This window comes from Phodopus roborovskii, unplaced genomic scaffold (genome assembly GCF_943737965.1).
Source record: "Phodopus roborovskii unplaced genomic scaffold, PHOROB, whole genome shotgun sequence".
NCBI classification, from domain to species: Eukaryota; Metazoa; Chordata; class Mammalia; order Rodentia; family Cricetidae; genus Phodopus; species Phodopus roborovskii.
In genome coordinates this window covers 17501172-17518576 of record NW_026126460.1, presented here as the reverse complement: position 1 = coordinate 17518576, position 17405 = coordinate 17501172, and the positions used below count along the sequence as shown (strand labels likewise).

Genomic DNA, 17405 nt, shown 5'->3' with positions numbered 1-17405 from the left:
CTGCTGACACATTAGATGAATATATATGGCTTTGTAAGGTATATGTAAGTTTACTTCTGCATATTTTTACTTGTCTTTTAGTGATGCTTGTGGGCTTACACACTGTTGTTTCTATAGTAGAGTAATACAGGTTGGTTGCATAATGTAATTGATGCATAGTGGGAAAGATGGTTCTACTACAAAAACATGGGTAGTAATTTTTTTAGTTAAAAACTGCAGCAACTATGGGGCCTTTCTGTCTCTAGATCTATTTAAAACTACAGGTTCTTGTCTTTGCTCAACTGAGGCCACCTGTCTTCTAACCAGATCTTGATTACTTAGTTACCTATTATGATGGCATTATCTTTCCTTTCAAGATTTATTCAGACTCCTGTTTTTGAGCAGCAGAAATCTTACCTGGACAGGGTAACACTGTGCCCTGAAGAGGATTAATTTATAGTTGTGATGATGGGAAACTATTTTTTTAAAGACGGGCTCCTTGCTGTCATTTTCAAAACATCTTTGAGGGTCTTTTCTTTTTTGTCAAAATGAGGAATGAAATAGAGACCCAGCTTCAGGGCTCTGCTACTCATCACTCATGTTGGCTTTTCCTCTGGAAACTCATCTGAGTTTTATTTTATTGCTTTGTAGAGTAGAATAACGGAGTCATAATTTTAACTTTTAGTACTATTTTCCTACAGCTACGCAACGTTTTCTTGGATGTATTTGTTGGCTGGTCTCTTCCATGAAACAGGAATGGCCTTCATCACTTATGTCTGTGTCAACCTGTTTTTCGGCATCAATTCCATTGTTTCTTTGTCAGTGGTATACTTCCTTTCCAAGGAAAAGCCCAATGACCCGGTAAGGCCTTTTATCCATCAGTTAAACAAGCAAACAGACCAGAAACCTTAGCATGTTCCACGTGAGAAGACTTTCTTTACTCTGTATTTAAATAGAAAAGGACATCATTTGATTTTTTTTTTTTTTAAAAATTTAGAAAAGGCACAAGTACATCTTGAAAAAATTAAGCTCTATCTGGGATAATGCATATTATCTGAGTGTTAATAATACTGACTTTTGCTAGGTCGTGAGTAAACTGACAGATATGAAATCAGATAGATTGTATGGCACCAGTTGGTCAGTTACACATTTTACTCTCTAACAAATCCCTAAGGTGCAGTGGTGGCAAGAATGGCTTAGTTATGTGGCTGTGGGTTAGGATTCATTTGAACACTCACAGAAGAAAAAAAAAAACACCTAATTCATTCCCTTTCAATCATGTATTGGAATCTACTTCATTGTAAGCATCACTCTCCATTCAGAGCTAACAATTACGATTAGTGAAAGAGAAGGACTAACAGTGCCAGGCAATTGAATGGGAAAGAATAGAGAGGAAATGAAGTGAGGTGAGGAATAGAGAGGACACTCCAGGAGGAGGAAGGAAAACCATGAGGTGGAAGTAGTTGGCCTCAAGTGCGAATAACGTGCCAACGAGCCATTTGTGCCTCATTGATGTCTGTTGTCTCTCCTTCCACCTCGCTTCACCTTGCCTGTCTCTCCCAGGTTGAGATTCCCTATGGTCAGAAGCTTTCCTGAGCCTGCTCTCACTCAGGGATTCACTGATACTGTTTTGCACCCCACTATTCTTGCCGGGCTTACCTCCCCTCTAATCTAAGGCAGGTCTAGAAATGACTTTGCCTCCAGGACTAGGCCTGAACCTTGGGACACTTCGAGAAAAACATTTTTTACTTGTATTTTAATGATAAATTCTGCTATTCCAGCAGGCAAGTGAAATATTTGTGAATGTGCACAGGCTTCCCCATATGTCTTCCCATGGTTTTAAGTGTTTGTCAAATTATATTGGGACCCTAAAACTAAATTTTGTCATTGTTCTTGTTTCAGACTCTAGAACTTATTTCTGAAACCCTCAAGCGAATTTTCCTGATATTCCCTCAGTTCTGTTTTGGCTACGGTTTGATAGAACTCTCTCAGCAACAAGCAGTCCTGGATTTCTTAAAGGCATATGGTGTGGAATATCCAAGCGAAACCTTCGAAATGAATAAACTAGGTGCAATGTTTGTGGCTTTGGTTTCTCAGGGCACCATGTTTTTCTTGTTGCGACTCCTAATCAATGAGTGGCTGATAAAGAAGCTCAGGTAAGCCCCATGAAAACAGTGTTTGTCCTCTGTGATATTCAAGTCAGAATATTCAGGGATGAGTGATAATTGTGGTGTTTCCTCTAGTAACAAGAGAAAGTCTACTCCAAGACCTTTTAAACACATGGTAGCATAACTTATCATTCATTTAACTCTTGTAAACAGCTGTAACAGTAAAGAGCCTTTCTACCTGCCTGCAAGTATTTATGTGGAATAAGGGAATAAGTAAGCATAGTTGTTAACTTTAAAGAGACTAAGAGGCAATGATTGGGAGAATACACACACACACACACACACACACACACACACACACACAAAGGTGGAGTTAGGAAAGATAGTAAAGATTCAAACTTGCATATGCAAAGTTATTCACCATACTAACCATTTCTAACAGCAGAGGTGTGGAAACAACCAGCAGTCTATTACACTGAGCCACAGAGAATGTGGTTGAGTGGAGAAGAATGCTTGCTGTGTAAGCATGAGGACATGAATTCAGATGCTCAGCACCTGCATGAAAGGCTGACCATATCCCAGCACATGATTGTAACACTAGCATTGTTAGATGCAGGGTGAGGGTGAGGCAGACAGATCCCTGGGGGCTTGTTAGCCATCTTGTTTAACCAAAACTGCAAGCTCTGGTTCAATGACAGACTCTGCCTCAAAGGATAAGATAAAGAGTGATGATAGGGCAGGACACCCAACATCCTTATATATAACCAAACACACACACACAAAACATGCATTTACACACAGAGTGTGATCCAATTATCTATGTAATATTTGTTCTAATATTCATTAAACAGGAGTGAAAGGTTAATAGATGAGTATTATATATTACTGTGTACGTTAAAAAGAAATTTACTTTCTTATAATAGATTACCCTTATTATCAGTGTTGTTTGAATAGTAATTGCTTTTCATGTTCCATTTTCTAGTACCATTTGGACTTTAATATATACCTGTATTACCTATTAAAAACAAATTTTAATTAAGTAATAACAAAAGAAGGTAAAGAAAAATTATACAATTTGATTAGAAGGTAGAATGAATGTGATGAAATAATAGGCCATTTAGTCTTATTGTATGGTTGAAAAGTTGTGGGGTGCCTTGAATGCTAAGTAGAGAGACTTTATTTGACAAACCAATGGCAGTCTATGAAAGGCTAATGACCAGAGAGCAACACTGAATGATGTGTTAGCAGGTGTGATTTTGCAAAAGCAGTGCAGATTGGAATGCAGGAGTCAGAGACACAGGAGTATTTTGAAGTAATTGATAAATGCAGGTAAGACTGAAGCTCATGGTAGAGATAACAGTTCATGACTGAGGGTTCCAAGGCATTTCATTGCTTGGAGACTAACTGCGTGAGTGGGCTTTAGACAAGAAAAGATATAATGAAAACGCGAGTTCAGGGAATCCTGGTATTGTTTAAAAGAAGAGACTTCCAAGATAGACCTGAAATGATTGGTTTACTGGACTTTAAAGTGTTTCTTTTTCTTTTAATTTGGTGTTTTCCTAGGCAAGACACTGAGGTGAGCTGGGACTTAGTGAGTTGGCAGAGCTGGTAATCCTAAATTATTTCTTGGATCTTAGATGAGACATTAGCTGTAAACAGAATACAGAATAAATGACACTTGGATTATGGATGAGTTTAAGAGAGACCTGCTGATTGCCAGCAATACCATGCTGGGTTCTATCTCCCTTCCCTTGAAAAAATTAGGAGAGAAAAGAGAATATTGTTGAGTATAGAACTCATTTTAGATTTACCACGGTAAACAGGAGGAAGAAGAAGAGATGGAGAAAGAAGAGGAGCAACTAGAGTAGGGGACAGGAGCAAGAGCAAGGAGAAGAAAGGAGTGGAGGAGAGGGAGGAGGAGACAGTTGTTATAGTGATAAAGTTATGGAGGATTTGAGGCTCATAGGTATTGAGTTCTACCAATGATTCTGAACTCCCGGTTAGAAGCTGACTTGCAGACATGCATCTCATTGTTACTGAAATTGGTATTCTGAGTTTTAACAGTGGATCTGCAAACATTTCATATGAGGAAAGTAAATACTATTTACAAGCATTGCAGAGAATATGGGAAGAACACCACTATTGACACTTAAGACATTTAAGCAGGATAATGTAACAAATGTAAGAGCAGTCTAATAGTAGGCAGCATGCCCCAAGAGAAGTGAGAGCATTGAAGTGTTCAGACAGAGTGGCGTCATTTCAGAATCTGTTGTATAAAATCACTGGGTCTGGTTTTTAGGCTCTTCTTCAGAAAATTTGTCTCCTCGCCTATCATGGAGACAGTAGATGAAGATGAAGATGTGCGCACTGAGAGATTAAGAGTCGAGAGTGGTGCAGCTGAGTTTGATCTGGTCCAGCTCCATCATCTCACTAAGACCTATCAACTTATCCACAAAAAGATAATAGCCGTTAACAACATCAGCCTTGGGATACCTGCTGGAGAGGTAGGGACCATGGTTTTGGTCTTCCTCTAGAAATACGAAACTGAAGCCCTGAGTATTTTCATGGGCTAGGGGTGTGTGTGTGTGTGTGTGTGTGTGTGTGTGTGTGTGTGTGTGTGTGTGTGGTGTTTGCTGTATGAATCTTTGCTGTTGCCAGGGAAGATTCACTCCCAACACACAGCAAGTCCCAAGCGCCCCTTTACACTGTTGCTGTCTCTGGGATGGACTATAGGCAGGACTATTGTCCTTGTTCAGGATGCTTTCTGGCATCTCTCCTTCCTAGGCACGTTCAAAGTCTGCCAGAAAGACAGCTGTTTTCAGAGGGGATGCCCTAGCATGCATTCACTGCTATTCTTAAGTCTTTCACAGGATTGAGGTAGCTTTGAAAGAAGAAAAAGAAGATGGCAGTCTCTCTTCAGTTTTCTGAACAGAGCTGGAAAGTGTATACATTAAATTCATTGGATGGCATAAATTATTGCATCAGTAGCTTTTTCAGTAAAGTTGTGATTTTGTGCAAATTATGTGAAATCTATACTGTAATTACCTCTTTGAGCCAGCACATCGTACTTGAGGGGTAGTTTATCAGGTCATACAAAGGGGCACTACAACATAAGTAAGCAGGGCCTCTCTCTACACAGATGTTCAGACACTTAGAGGAAAAGAGCACCCAATACCCATTTTCTTTAGAAAAGAAAGTCTTACTATATGCCAGCAGTGTAACATTCTATCCAGAAATAATTTTAGTGATATATTCTTCTAGGGAAGGTGTCTCACCCAGGGAGGAGGAAGGAGTTACAATGGCAACATGTCGCTATGGCTTACATCTTTTTCCTTTTCTCTCCCACCCCCCTCCCAGTGCTTTGGCCTCCTCGGTGTGAATGGAGCAGGAAAAACCACTATATTTAAGATGCTGACTGGAGACATAATTCCTTCCAGTGGAAACATCCTGATCAGGAACAAGAGCGGGTACAAATGAATACTTCTCCTTATTGAACACCGCATAATTTTAACAAATTTTTATGTAGTTTCATGGTTGCCTTATTAAATCTTCATGGCCTAAGGAGAAGATCATTGAAGTGACTAAAGTTTACTCTTTCTCTAGTAGTATGAGTATTTTCCCTCTTTTATCAAAATTCTGTGTATATTAACCAAGTCAAAGCCACTAGCCCAATACTTAGTGACCTATTGTTAGAAACTCATGTGTTCTGATCTTCTCCACCCAGGTCACTGGGTCATATGGATTCTCACAGTTCATTGGTTGGCTACTGCCCTCAGGAGGATGCCTTAGATGACCTGGTAACTGTGGAAGAACACTTGTATTTCTACGCCAGAGTACATGGGATTCCAGAGAAAGACATTAAAGAAGTGAGTATACACGTGGGAAACAGCTGAATCTGAAGACCACTGCTATCCCTCCTCTCATGGTACTCCTGGCAAAGCCAGCGTGCCATGTAGGAAGCTGTAGCCTGCTGCTCGTAACCAGCAACCCCAACTTGGCTTGACTGTGTATTCTGTATCCATACCTGCCTAAAAGCTCAGCTTTAGAAGCTTCTTGGCCTGAGTTTGTTCAGTTCCATTAGTAAACAGATATCCACACTGTGTTCGGCTCCAAGTTGAACCTTGATTGGTGATTCTAGTGCTTTTTTCTTTCTTTCTTTCTTTCTTCCTTTCTTTATTTCTTTTTTTTTTTTTTTCCCTGTTCAAATAAATGTCGGTGCACATGATTCTCTGCAAAACTTCCAGGTGAAACAGAAGGGCTTCCATTTCTGTCCCTTTTTCTCTTTACTTTTTATTTATTACTGCAGGGGATTGCACCAGGGATTTGCGCATGCTAAGCATATATCCTACCTCTAAGTTACAACACCAACCTTGATTTTGACTTTTTTTTTCCTGTAACTCTGTATACCACTGCAACAATTTATTTTTGTAATGGAATGATGAAACTCTTGGGGGGCGGCACTCCTTTGTTCTTCAAATTCTGGAGACTTGATGGGAACACACAACTAGGATTTCACCATTTGCTAGAGTTACTTAACTATAAAAAGAAAAATAATGGTTTCTAATGCATGGCAGTTTTCATAGCAGGTCAGTGTTAAACAGTCTTTAAGACTTTCTGACAGCTCACAGCTTGGTAAGATGAAGACGAAGTGGGATGACAATCCATGGGAAACCTGCCTTTGAACTCCTCTGCCTTAGGACACTTCAGCTTTTAAGCATTATAGGAGAATCCTGTGGTAACAGCATGAGGTAGTCTGCAATTGTAAACACATACAAACATTTGGGGGTTTCCCATTTGAAATTGTACCCCCAGGAAATTATTTTTCTCTCTTTGATGAAGTGTTGATTTATAATCAATCTCTTAAAGTTGAAAATGAAATCTATGTTAAATTTAAATATTTTCATTTCTCCTAGGCCCTTTTTCCACGAGAAACATGTCTATTCACAGCCATGTCTTTGTTTCATATTGGTTCTTGGGCTTGACTAAGGGGTGGGTTGCCTAATCCCGCTTCTTCTTATCCACAGACTGTTCATAAACTCCTTAGGAGGCTTCACTTGATGCCCTACAAGGACAGATCTACCTCCATGTGCAGTTATGGCACAAAAAGAAAGCTGTCCACTGCCCTGGCCTTAATAGGGAAACCATCCATCCTCCTATTGGTAAGAGAGGGATTGCAAATAAAACTATAAAGAATTAGAAAGGAGGCATTAGGATTTGTAATCTTACCAGCATCACCAACAACATCTAGTGCAGTCTCACTGTGTTCCTATTACTGACAAAGCACACATACTACCACATTAGGAGAATTTGTATTAGCAAATAATTTATGATCATGACAGTGTCCTCAGGAAACATCTTTTGTCTGAAGCAATGGCTCAGGAGGCTCCAGAGAAAACACTCAGCATGTGAATGGGAAACAGCTGCAACAAACTCGGGGGTTTGAAATAAGTTATAGAACAGGTTCAAATTTAATTCCCACTTATTGATGAAATCATATGTCTGTTAGGTCCTGATCAAGTGAACTGGTGGTTTCTTTCTTTTCTTTCTTTTTTCTTTTTTTTCTTTTTTTTTTTTTTTTACCGAGGAAGAAAAGTGCATTTTAGAACAAAGTGTTGTGCTAAAAAAATTATATTCTTTTGTAGTTTAAAAATAAGAGTTATTTAGTTTGTGAAGTCATGGAAAATACAGTGTTGTCTTACATGAATTTAGGATGGGATAAAAAATGCATTCCGCATTTATATCTGGTTAAGAGCTGCAAAATTTAACTGATCACCCGGAAGTACAAATTGCACATACTAGTGATGTAATATTCTGCTCTTGAGATCCACCAAAGCAAAAGGGCCTTTATTTCAGAGAAATAAACATGTCCTTATTTTGGAAAATTACATTCATTCAGGGAACTCCAAATTTTAAAAGAACTTTAACTGCATTCAGTAAAATCCAGTTATAAATCACCACATTATTCCAGGGATTAAGTCACATAGTGGACCCAATCATTTAAACTGCCTAGACAGACCATATTTCCAGAATACTGGAAGCTTATAATGTATTACATTGCTGCTGGTCAATGTTTATAAAGGAACCCTATTGTGTAAGCATCCCTCATATTGAACAAAACAATCCTGGAGCATCCTTGTGAGATAATAGATGTAAAGCCGTTTGCATGTAAAAGTACTATATAAATGTTATGTTGTAATGAGCTGAGGAAACACAGGCTAGAAGATGAAGACACTGCCCTATGAACATACTGCATATTCATTCCATTTTCTTCAAAAATAGAAACAATGACAATATCTCCTTTATCATTTTGCTCTACTTAAATTTAGCATACTGCCACACATGATGAACAGAATTCTGATGACCCAATTCTTTCCATCACACGTATGTTTTGAAATGTTTAATCTGGACCCATAATATTTTTTATTTACTGCCTGTTGGGATCCATTATTGCTAATCTACATTATCTGTTGTTTCTTTCCCTTTTCCTTTCTTTCTTTCTTTCTTTCAGTCCGTCTGTCTGTCTGTCTGTTTTGGTTTGGTTTTGGTTTTTTGAGACAGGGTTTCTCTGTATTGCTTTGGAGCCTGTCCTGGAACTAGCTCTGTAGACCAGGTGTTGTTTCATTTTCAAAGGTATCTTCTGTCTGAATCTATCAAAGCCTCATTTGTTTTGAAAAATATTGTGGATTTTTCCACTTAGGTGACTTCAACAGATCTTATTTTTTCCCAAACATTCTTAAATGTCAATTAATAACTGAACACCAGAAACACATGTGGAACATATTTCACTGCAACGTCAAGTTGTGGTTTCTTCTGCTCCACATGGAACGGTGGCAGTGGCAGGTCACAATTCCACATATATGAGAATGTAGAACTGAGTGTAAAGCTCTGCTCTGCTGCTAATTGAGGTGAATTGTTTTCCCAGGAAACGTAAGAGATGGATGTAAAGTAACAGGGTGGCAGCCTCACTAAAGCACTTCTTTAAAAGCGAGTTAGTCACAGGACCTCAAAACGTGATTTCCTGTGCCCAGGGAGTTGAGATGTAGCGATTCTTCTAAAGAGCTTCATCAAAAATGAATTAATTTGATATGTTTTCTTGGTAATTCTTTATTTAGGATGAGCCGAGCTCGGGGATGGATCCCAAGTCAAAACGACACCTCTGGAGGATCATTTCCGAGGAGGTGCAGAGCAAATGCTCTGTCATCCTCACGTCTCACAGGTAAACTGAGTCAGGTCCTTGGGGAGTCTGATGTAATACATATGTGACATGAGTATTCATCAGTGTTTGGAGTATTTTGGTTTTAATTTTTAGTGCGTGTGTGTTGTGGTATGTGGGGTGTGATGTATGTGGTGTGTGTGGTGTGTGATGTGTGTGTATGATGTGTATATATGTGATGTGTGTCTGCTGTGTTTGTGGTTGAGTGTGGTGTTTGTGTGGTGTCTGTGAGGTGTATGATGCCTGGTGTATATGCGTGTGTGTGTGTGGTGTGTATGTATTGTGTGTGTAGGGTGTGATGTGTGTAGGGTGTGATGTGTGTGTATGGTGTGTGTATGTGCTGTATGTGCTGTGGTGTGTGTGTGATATGTGAGTATGTGGTGTGTGTGATGTGTGTGTATGTGGTGTGTGTGTATGTTGTGTGTGTGTGTGTGTGTGTGCATGTGGTATATGTGTGGGGTGTGTGTGAGTGGTGTGTGTGTGTTTGGTGTGGGGGGTGTGTGTATGTGGTGTGTGTATGTGGTGTGTGTAATGTATGTGTATGTGGTGTGTGTGTATATGGTATGTGTATATGTGGTATAATTATGTGGTGTGTGTGTATGTGTGTATGTGTGTGTGTGTGTGTGATGTATGTGTATGTGGTGTGTGTGTATATGGTATGTGTATATGTGGTATAATTATGTGGTGTGTGTGTATGTGTGTATGTATGTGTGTGTGTGTGATGTATGTGTATGTGGTGTGTGTGTATATGGTATGTGTATATGTGGTATAATTATGTGGTGTGTGTGTGTGTGTGTGTGTGTGTGTGTGTGTGTGTGTGTGATGTCTGTTTGCTTGTAGAGGTCAGAGGACAGTTTGAGAAAGTTGGTTTTCTTCTTCTGCAATGAGGGTCCCAGAGACCAGACTCAGGTAGTCAGGCTTGGAAGCAAGTGCCTTTACCAACTGAGCCCTGTCTCTCAGCAGCCCATTTGGAGTGTTGCATGTTTGAGTAGGTCAAGACTGGGCTTCTCAGTGAGGATATTGTGGTGGTTGAACAGGGCACAGGGCCTGAGCATACATGTTTACTGTGAAGTCCTCATGATGTAAGACCTACTTATCCTCAGATCTCATTCCCTATTGCTTTTCAAAAGGTTTCAGAATCCTTAGTCTTTCCCCCCACATAATACTTCCTCTCATTAGTCATGCTAAATGACTTGGTTCTGCATCCACACTGTGAGCTTTCTATCTCCATGTATTTTTTTATATGTGCTTTCTTCTTGAAACAATCACCACAAACTTGCCGCAGGTTCTCATATCACCAGTCCCCCCAAACCCACTCAACATGGCTCTCTTCCACCATGTAGCCCTCAGAGTCTCTTAAGTATGAAGAAGCTGGAGCATTTTATCTATGCCTCTCTTATGACATTGACCCTTCATTATAATTTGGATTAAGTTCACCTTTCATTATAATGACAACATAGAGAAAATAATTAGATTTGTTCATTATGAGAGTTGTTTGTAGGAGAGCTTCGAGTATATCACCCCAAGGCTAATCGTTTTATTCCCATGAACTTCTGCATGGTGTGAACAGGACAATATCTGGGACTCCCTCTAGGTATCATCACCCATGATGTGATAAGGTACAAGCTAACTAGTTACAAACCCCAAGACAAAAATCAAATGGAATGTGAAATAGCATGAAAGATGCTCTGTATCATTCTGACCACTTCATAAGATATGTAGGTCTTGAGTTAGAGACTGAACAAGCTGGAAAGGACTATTAGGTTTGACAGTGGACGTGATCCAGACAACAAAGATGGCCTCAAGTGTAAGAGGACAGTAATAATCCCCATCTGAGTAAGTTCAATTCATATTTTAGGGCTTTTTTGTGATTGTTTCTCAGGAGAGAGCTCTTATCATTTTGGTCGTGAGCCTAGTATTTAACAGCTAAGCCTTCTTAAGAGAAACCTCGAGGGAGACTGCAACGGTGCCAAAATGAACTGATTAAACATATGCTTATGAATTTCAACCCAATTTTCTATGCCATGGATGTTGATAGTAATCTGCTACCTCTTTTAGCATGGAAGAATGTGAAGCCCTTTGTACCCGGCTGGCCATTATGGTGAATGGAAGGTTCCAATGCATTGGATCTTTGCAACATATAAAGAGCAGGTAACCAACAATATGATGTCTGCACACAGTGTAGGGGAGTTGTTCCCCAACAGTTACAGCTGCTATTGTACCCCAGCAGCCACTGTGTAATGGATAGAAAACCTGAAATGAAGACACCCTTTATTGGAAATAATCATTGACTCACCTTACATTTAAATTATTTTATTAAAATTTTATTGCATCTTTTAGTGAAAATCCCCAAGTCTTAGAAAGTTAGAAGCTCTTAATCATAATAATAAATCATTTACTACCAAAATACTCCCAGGAAGTAGTTTCAAGAATATACCCAATAACAAATTAGACTTGACAAGTACATGAAGGCATAGATTTTTTTTAATCTACCATGTTCATTTGCCATTTGCACAAGCTTTCTGTAAGCTATTTAACATTTTAGCACATTGAAAACCTTTTAATCAAGAATGCATTGGGGAAAGATACATAAATATCATATTAGCATCACATTAAAATTAAATTATTTATTTATAGTCCCAAGTGTATGTGCAACTTATACATATCTATGTGAATCTCCAAACTACAGGATACCTTATATATTTCCATACAGCAGCTTAATTGTCTTATCAAAATAGTATTATCTGAGATAAAGACAAAATGATGACTGAGACCTTGAGTTGCTTGTAGAGTCATAATCTGTTTATGAACCCTGCCCTTAGCATAGGTGACAGCAGCATATTGACTTCATACTTAGTCTTCATGGTTGACATCAAATCTCCAAGGGCCTGACTCTTAAGACCTTGCTCTACTTACTAATTTGGAAAGACATTTTGCTTTTAGTGTTTTTTTGTTTGTTTGTTTGTTTGTTTGTTTTTTGAGACAGGGTTTCTCTGTGTAGCCCTGGTTGTCTTAGGACTCACTTTGTAGATGAGGCTGGCCTTGAACTCATAAAGATCTGCCTGCCTCTGCCTCCTGAGTGCTGGGGTTAAAGGCATGTGCCACCACCGCCTGACATAACATAAAAAGAATTGAACTCCGAAATTGACATGTATTATTGCCAATTGATGATAGTCAAAGAAAGCCAGGATTGTGCGTTTTCACTGCAGTGCAGCTCTTGCTCTAAGATTCTGAAACAGTATAGAGGCAGACATTAAAAACAAACAAACAAAAAGCAAAACATGGTATTGCAGTGTTTCTGGTTTGCAACATTCTCTGAACTTTTATAGCAAAATGACAATCTTTATATAAGAAAAGGGGCTGTAATGGTCGGCTTGGGACATATTTCATTATCTAGAATTCCAGGGGAGCTATTTTGGCAAAATGTAACTCATACTGTATTTTTGCACTTTTAGGTTTGGACGTGGATTTACTGTCAAGGTTCACTTGAAAAATAATAAAGTGAGCATGGAAAACCTCACAAGGTTTATGCAGCTGCACTTTCCAAAAACATACTTAAAAGTAAGTGATGTCTCTACCTTCTGGCCTTGCCTGGCTTTTTGGGTAATAACAAAGTGGGTGTCTGCTATTTCCTAGTGGATCATAGCATTGTTATCATCCTAATCCAGTTTAAAATGTGAACTCCACACAAACAAATAAAATTCTCAGATTATAAATCTTGGCATGTATTGAAGTTAATCTAGATATTTCACATCTGCATATTAATTTCTTCCTTGCAAAGTATTTATCATCACACTGAATTTGTTTTCAAGTTATATACATTGCCAGTTTAATAATTACATGCATACATCAGGAAGCCTAGAAATGGCAGGTATTATATGACCAACAGCATTTCTTAGAAAAAAAAATTGGTGCACTCAGAATCCTGCAGCCAGGAGATTTTTATCTGCTTTGTTTCTCTCTTTTGAAAAATAAACCCACAAAGGTCTGAGCTACCCTTGGTTCCCAAAGTGATTGAAATACCTTAGAGCTGATTCTTGTTTATAGTAAAACTGGCCAGATGGACACACAGGGAGACACACGTTTAAGATTCACATAGCACCTACTTAATGTATGTGGCAAAAAAAAAAAAAAAAAAAAAAAAAAAAAAAAAAATTATCAGAATCACGTCCTTGATAGACAGGCCATCTGTACAAATTTAAGATGACAAATAATTGTTGTTAAAAGGAAATCAAAGTAGAATAATGAAAAGAAATTGGAAAGCTGTGAGTTGAGCCTGGCTGTGCAGAGGAGATATCTAAGGAAACATTTAAAGTCTCTGAACTTCATTTCTCTTATTTGTAAGCAGGAATGAATGTCTACTTTACAAAATGGGTGAGAAAAAAATGCCTGGTGTCTTCACAAACTATAGGGCATAATATTAATGTGAGAGGACACTAGACAGCAAAAGAAAGAGTTTTTAAAATAATTATTTTATCTTCATAAAATATTTTTGCCTCAGCCTCCCCAAGCTTTGGATAATTTCTTTAGGAAATTAGCTTTTAAGTTTTTTGTGAAAGCCCATTTTTTCTCATCAGAATTGAAAATTAAACGATGCTTTTCTTCTACAAATGGTTGTTGGTTTCACTCAATGAGTCAGTTGCTTGGTTGAAATGTTTATTTACCAAGTCACGACTCCATTTTTCCTGCTGTGTGCATCATGGGACTAAGGCTACCCAAAGTGAATGAGATGATGATAAAAGGCAATTTCTCCCCAAGAGAATGTCCTTTACACTACTCTAATGGTGTCAACATCTCTTTAGATGGAAATTATCTGATCTGATCACTTGAGAATTAAACAAGATGGCCAGATTACAGGGACAGGGACAGGGACAAAGGCGAGTACAAACTTAAGGGAGAGACTGGGCTCCAGATAAGGAGGGGCGAAAGAGAAAGTCTTGAAATAAGGCTGAGACACTAGGAGATGGTGGTGCATGCCTTTAATCCTAGCACTCAGAGGCAGAGGCTAGTGGCTATCACTGAGTTGGAGTCCAGCCTGGTCTACAAAGTGAGTTTCAGGACAGCCACAGCTGTTACACAGAGAAACCCTGTTTCAAACAAAACAAAACAACCACCAAAACACACCACCAACAAAAATGGATCTACTTGATAGATCTAGAGTCACATAGGGGTAGATTCCAGGGTGAGACAACATGTGGTCAAACTAGCATTCACTTCTCTGGCTGCTTTGTGGCCAAACAAACCAGCACACCTGATTTCTGGGCTTCCGAGGAGGCTGTTGCAATAACTCAGATGTGGAGTGAGAAGCATCAAGTCAGTAGTGTGAATGGTGTAAATAGAGGGGGAATGTCAAACTGGACAGATGCCTTAAAGGTAAACAAACAAATGAACAAACAACCCCCTCCCACCAAAAACTAGATGGTAAATGATGAAACACCCAGAACCGCCGGTGTTAGATACTCCAGCGGAGTCACAACAGATTATAAAGTAGATGTTACGAGTGGTGAAAGTTTAAAAACAGAGAGCATTTTAAGGTGAGTCATGGAAAGTAGGCATTGTCAATAGAAGAAAAAAAAGAAGCTTCGAGACAACTTTAACACCACTGAAGTCTAGCATTTTTTAGCTCATATAACTGAACAGCCAAGTCCTGGAATTTTAGATCTTTTCAACATCACAGCACATCTACTAAAACTGATCCACAAGCTGAGAGTGTGGAACAAATCTTTTCCCCCTCTAGATGAGATTGTAACTTTCTGCTTGCGCAAGAGCCCAGGATGCTCTGAATTTTTCATTAACTTTTTAATTTGCTTTCTCTCTGATGTTCATACAATTCTTCATCTCATCTCCATAAGCTGTTAGTTTCAAAATATACCAATTATTTAAACCATTGCATGATTTTTGTCTCGCCCAATGGAACAACTTTCAACATTTTCCCTAGCTCTCGGTAAAGTGAAATTCCATCAAGCTGATGTTAATTTGCCATTGTAAAACAAGTCTTTCCCTTTGCTTCCTGCAGGATCAGCATCTTAGCATGCTAGAGTACCATGTGCCAGTCACAGCAGGAGGAGTAGCAAACATTTTTGACCTTCTGGAAACCAACAAGACTTCTTTAAATATCACAAATTTCCTCGTGAGCCAGACGACTCTGGAAGAGGTAAAATGCACGTCATGATCCATGGCACAGTTTCACACATTAGTTATTATACATCCTGCTTATTTCTTTTTAATGACATTTAATTTACTTTTAATTAAAACAGTATCTAATCTTGCACCTGAAAACCCTAGCAAAGAGCCTAATTTATTTCTAACTTCATTTGAGATATTAAAAAATAGATATATAAAAGGCATTAGCAACTATTTTTAGTGGAGAAATGAAGTTTTTTTCCCATTGTAAATGACATCTACTTCCATAAATGTTTATATTCATGGAAAGCAGGAAACCACTCTTGTCACCTACAAAATAATTAGCTGTTAATGTCTCCTCTACTTTTTTTTGGGTAGGTTTCATGAAAAAGGTTTCCATTACTCAGTTTCCTGAAATAGGGTGTGTGGGATGGATGATAGAAAATGTACAAACCCTATGTTTATTAAATTCACACACTTATTATAGCAAATGAAGAATTCCTTTCTCTTATACATCTTAAAACCCTTTTCACTCATTAGTGGAAAGAAAGCAGCTTCCTAAGTCACCCATCATCTTTCCACTAAGTTTTATATAGCCTAACCAACATGACTTACAAAAATAAACTCTATGCTTGACTTTGATGGGTCTAAGAGTAAGTCAATGGATTGTGCTGCAACTTATGACTTAATATTTTATAGGGACTTAAGGCAACAATGGTTTCTCCAGCACCAAAGAGTTAGTCTTAGATTTATTTGATCAACATTGAACATCATGCATAGGAAAACTAGATTCTCCATGATAATGGGATAAATCTGCAATTAATAAGTTTAATGGTTTTAATCATATAAAGTGTTCTGTCTGTTAGATAATTGGCAACCCTAACATAATGGGAGTTTTCTACATAATTTATTTTGTGTATTACCTCTTGAAACTAGTCAACTCTCTCTTAACATTTCTATTTAAACATTTGATAGGATATCAGGCTGGGCTCCTTATTCATACATGATGAAGATATCACTGTATGTCATACAGATTACAGATGTGTGGCTATAGACCCTTAACTATAGTTTTAAATTTAGACTATCACAAAAATGTAGTCACAGTTATAGAAATGGGCATTACTTTTAAAGCAGTTGAAGTTGGCTGAATAAATGGACTTCTAGGGAGGGCATGCATTGCGTAAGTATGTGAGCATGTCCTAAAGAAATCCTGATTCCTTAACGTATAAGTGTGTGACAAGAAGAAAAGGAGGTAGGGAAAGAGGGAAAGTAAGAGAGTAGAAGGGAGGAGGGAGAGAAAATGAAGGAGAGAGAGAGAAGCCTTATTTTTTCTTTTGTTTACTAATGTCTTTCATTCTTTGAAAAAACTCAGGTTTTCATCAACTTCGCCAAAGACCAAAAATCCTACGAAAATGTCGATACCAGTAGCCATGGTTCCACCATAAGTGTAGATTCACAGGATGACCGGATAGAGTCTTAGCACCTACAGCAGATTCAACGTCAGCAAAGAACTGATGGATTCTTTCAAAGAAGACACCATTTCTTACTACATCTGTTCCTTAGAAAGTGTTATACTGTACGCAAGTTTACGGCACAAGACTGAAAAATTATAATGGACATCAGTTTTGCTCCTGAAATGATTCCCCTGTACTCAACACAGTGAGCATGTACTGGTGATCCTTAGGCAAAAGGTCAACCCCATGATGGATATCTTAATTTATTACTTCCAATAAAAGGACAGCTTAAAAGACATGGGTATTAGTAGTTGAAAAGTAAGGTCAGAGAAGAAAAATAAGGTGTACTGGGGGAGACAAGGTTGGGTGATCAAACAAAATAACTTATTTCTAGAAAATAATATGAAGCCATGGATCTAGCACTTGTGTAAAGTGCTAAGGACTGGATTAACAATGGCAGAAAGTAGTAGGTACAGTCTCTGCAGGAGGTGTGCCTGTTAGTTTCAGTGCTGGGAATACATGGGGACA

At 38.5% G+C, this 17405-nt stretch overlaps 1 protein-coding gene across 1 annotated transcript in view; it reads left to right on the top strand.

Moving 5' to 3' along the window:
* The window catches only part of Abca12 (ATP binding cassette subfamily A member 12), a 158429-nt gene extending 141254 nt beyond the window's left edge, over positions 1–17175 (top strand). Inside the window, exons 44-54 of the mRNA XM_051190416.1 lie at positions 681–840; positions 1882–2135; positions 4387–4591; positions 5445–5554; positions 5812–5953; positions 7112–7246; positions 9200–9303; positions 11359–11451; positions 12756–12861; positions 15317–15454; positions 16796–17175. Coding sequence (XP_051046373.1) covers positions 681–840; positions 1882–2135; positions 4387–4591; positions 5445–5554; positions 5812–5953; positions 7112–7246; positions 9200–9303; positions 11359–11451; positions 12756–12861; positions 15317–15454; positions 16796–16903 — 1555 coding nt within the window. The 3' untranslated portion in view covers positions 16904–17175. The remainder of the gene's footprint in view (positions 1–680; positions 841–1881; positions 2136–4386; positions 4592–5444; positions 5555–5811; positions 5954–7111; positions 7247–9199; positions 9304–11358; positions 11452–12755; positions 12862–15316; positions 15455–16795) is intronic.
* Positions 17176–17405: the final 230 nt, after the last annotated feature.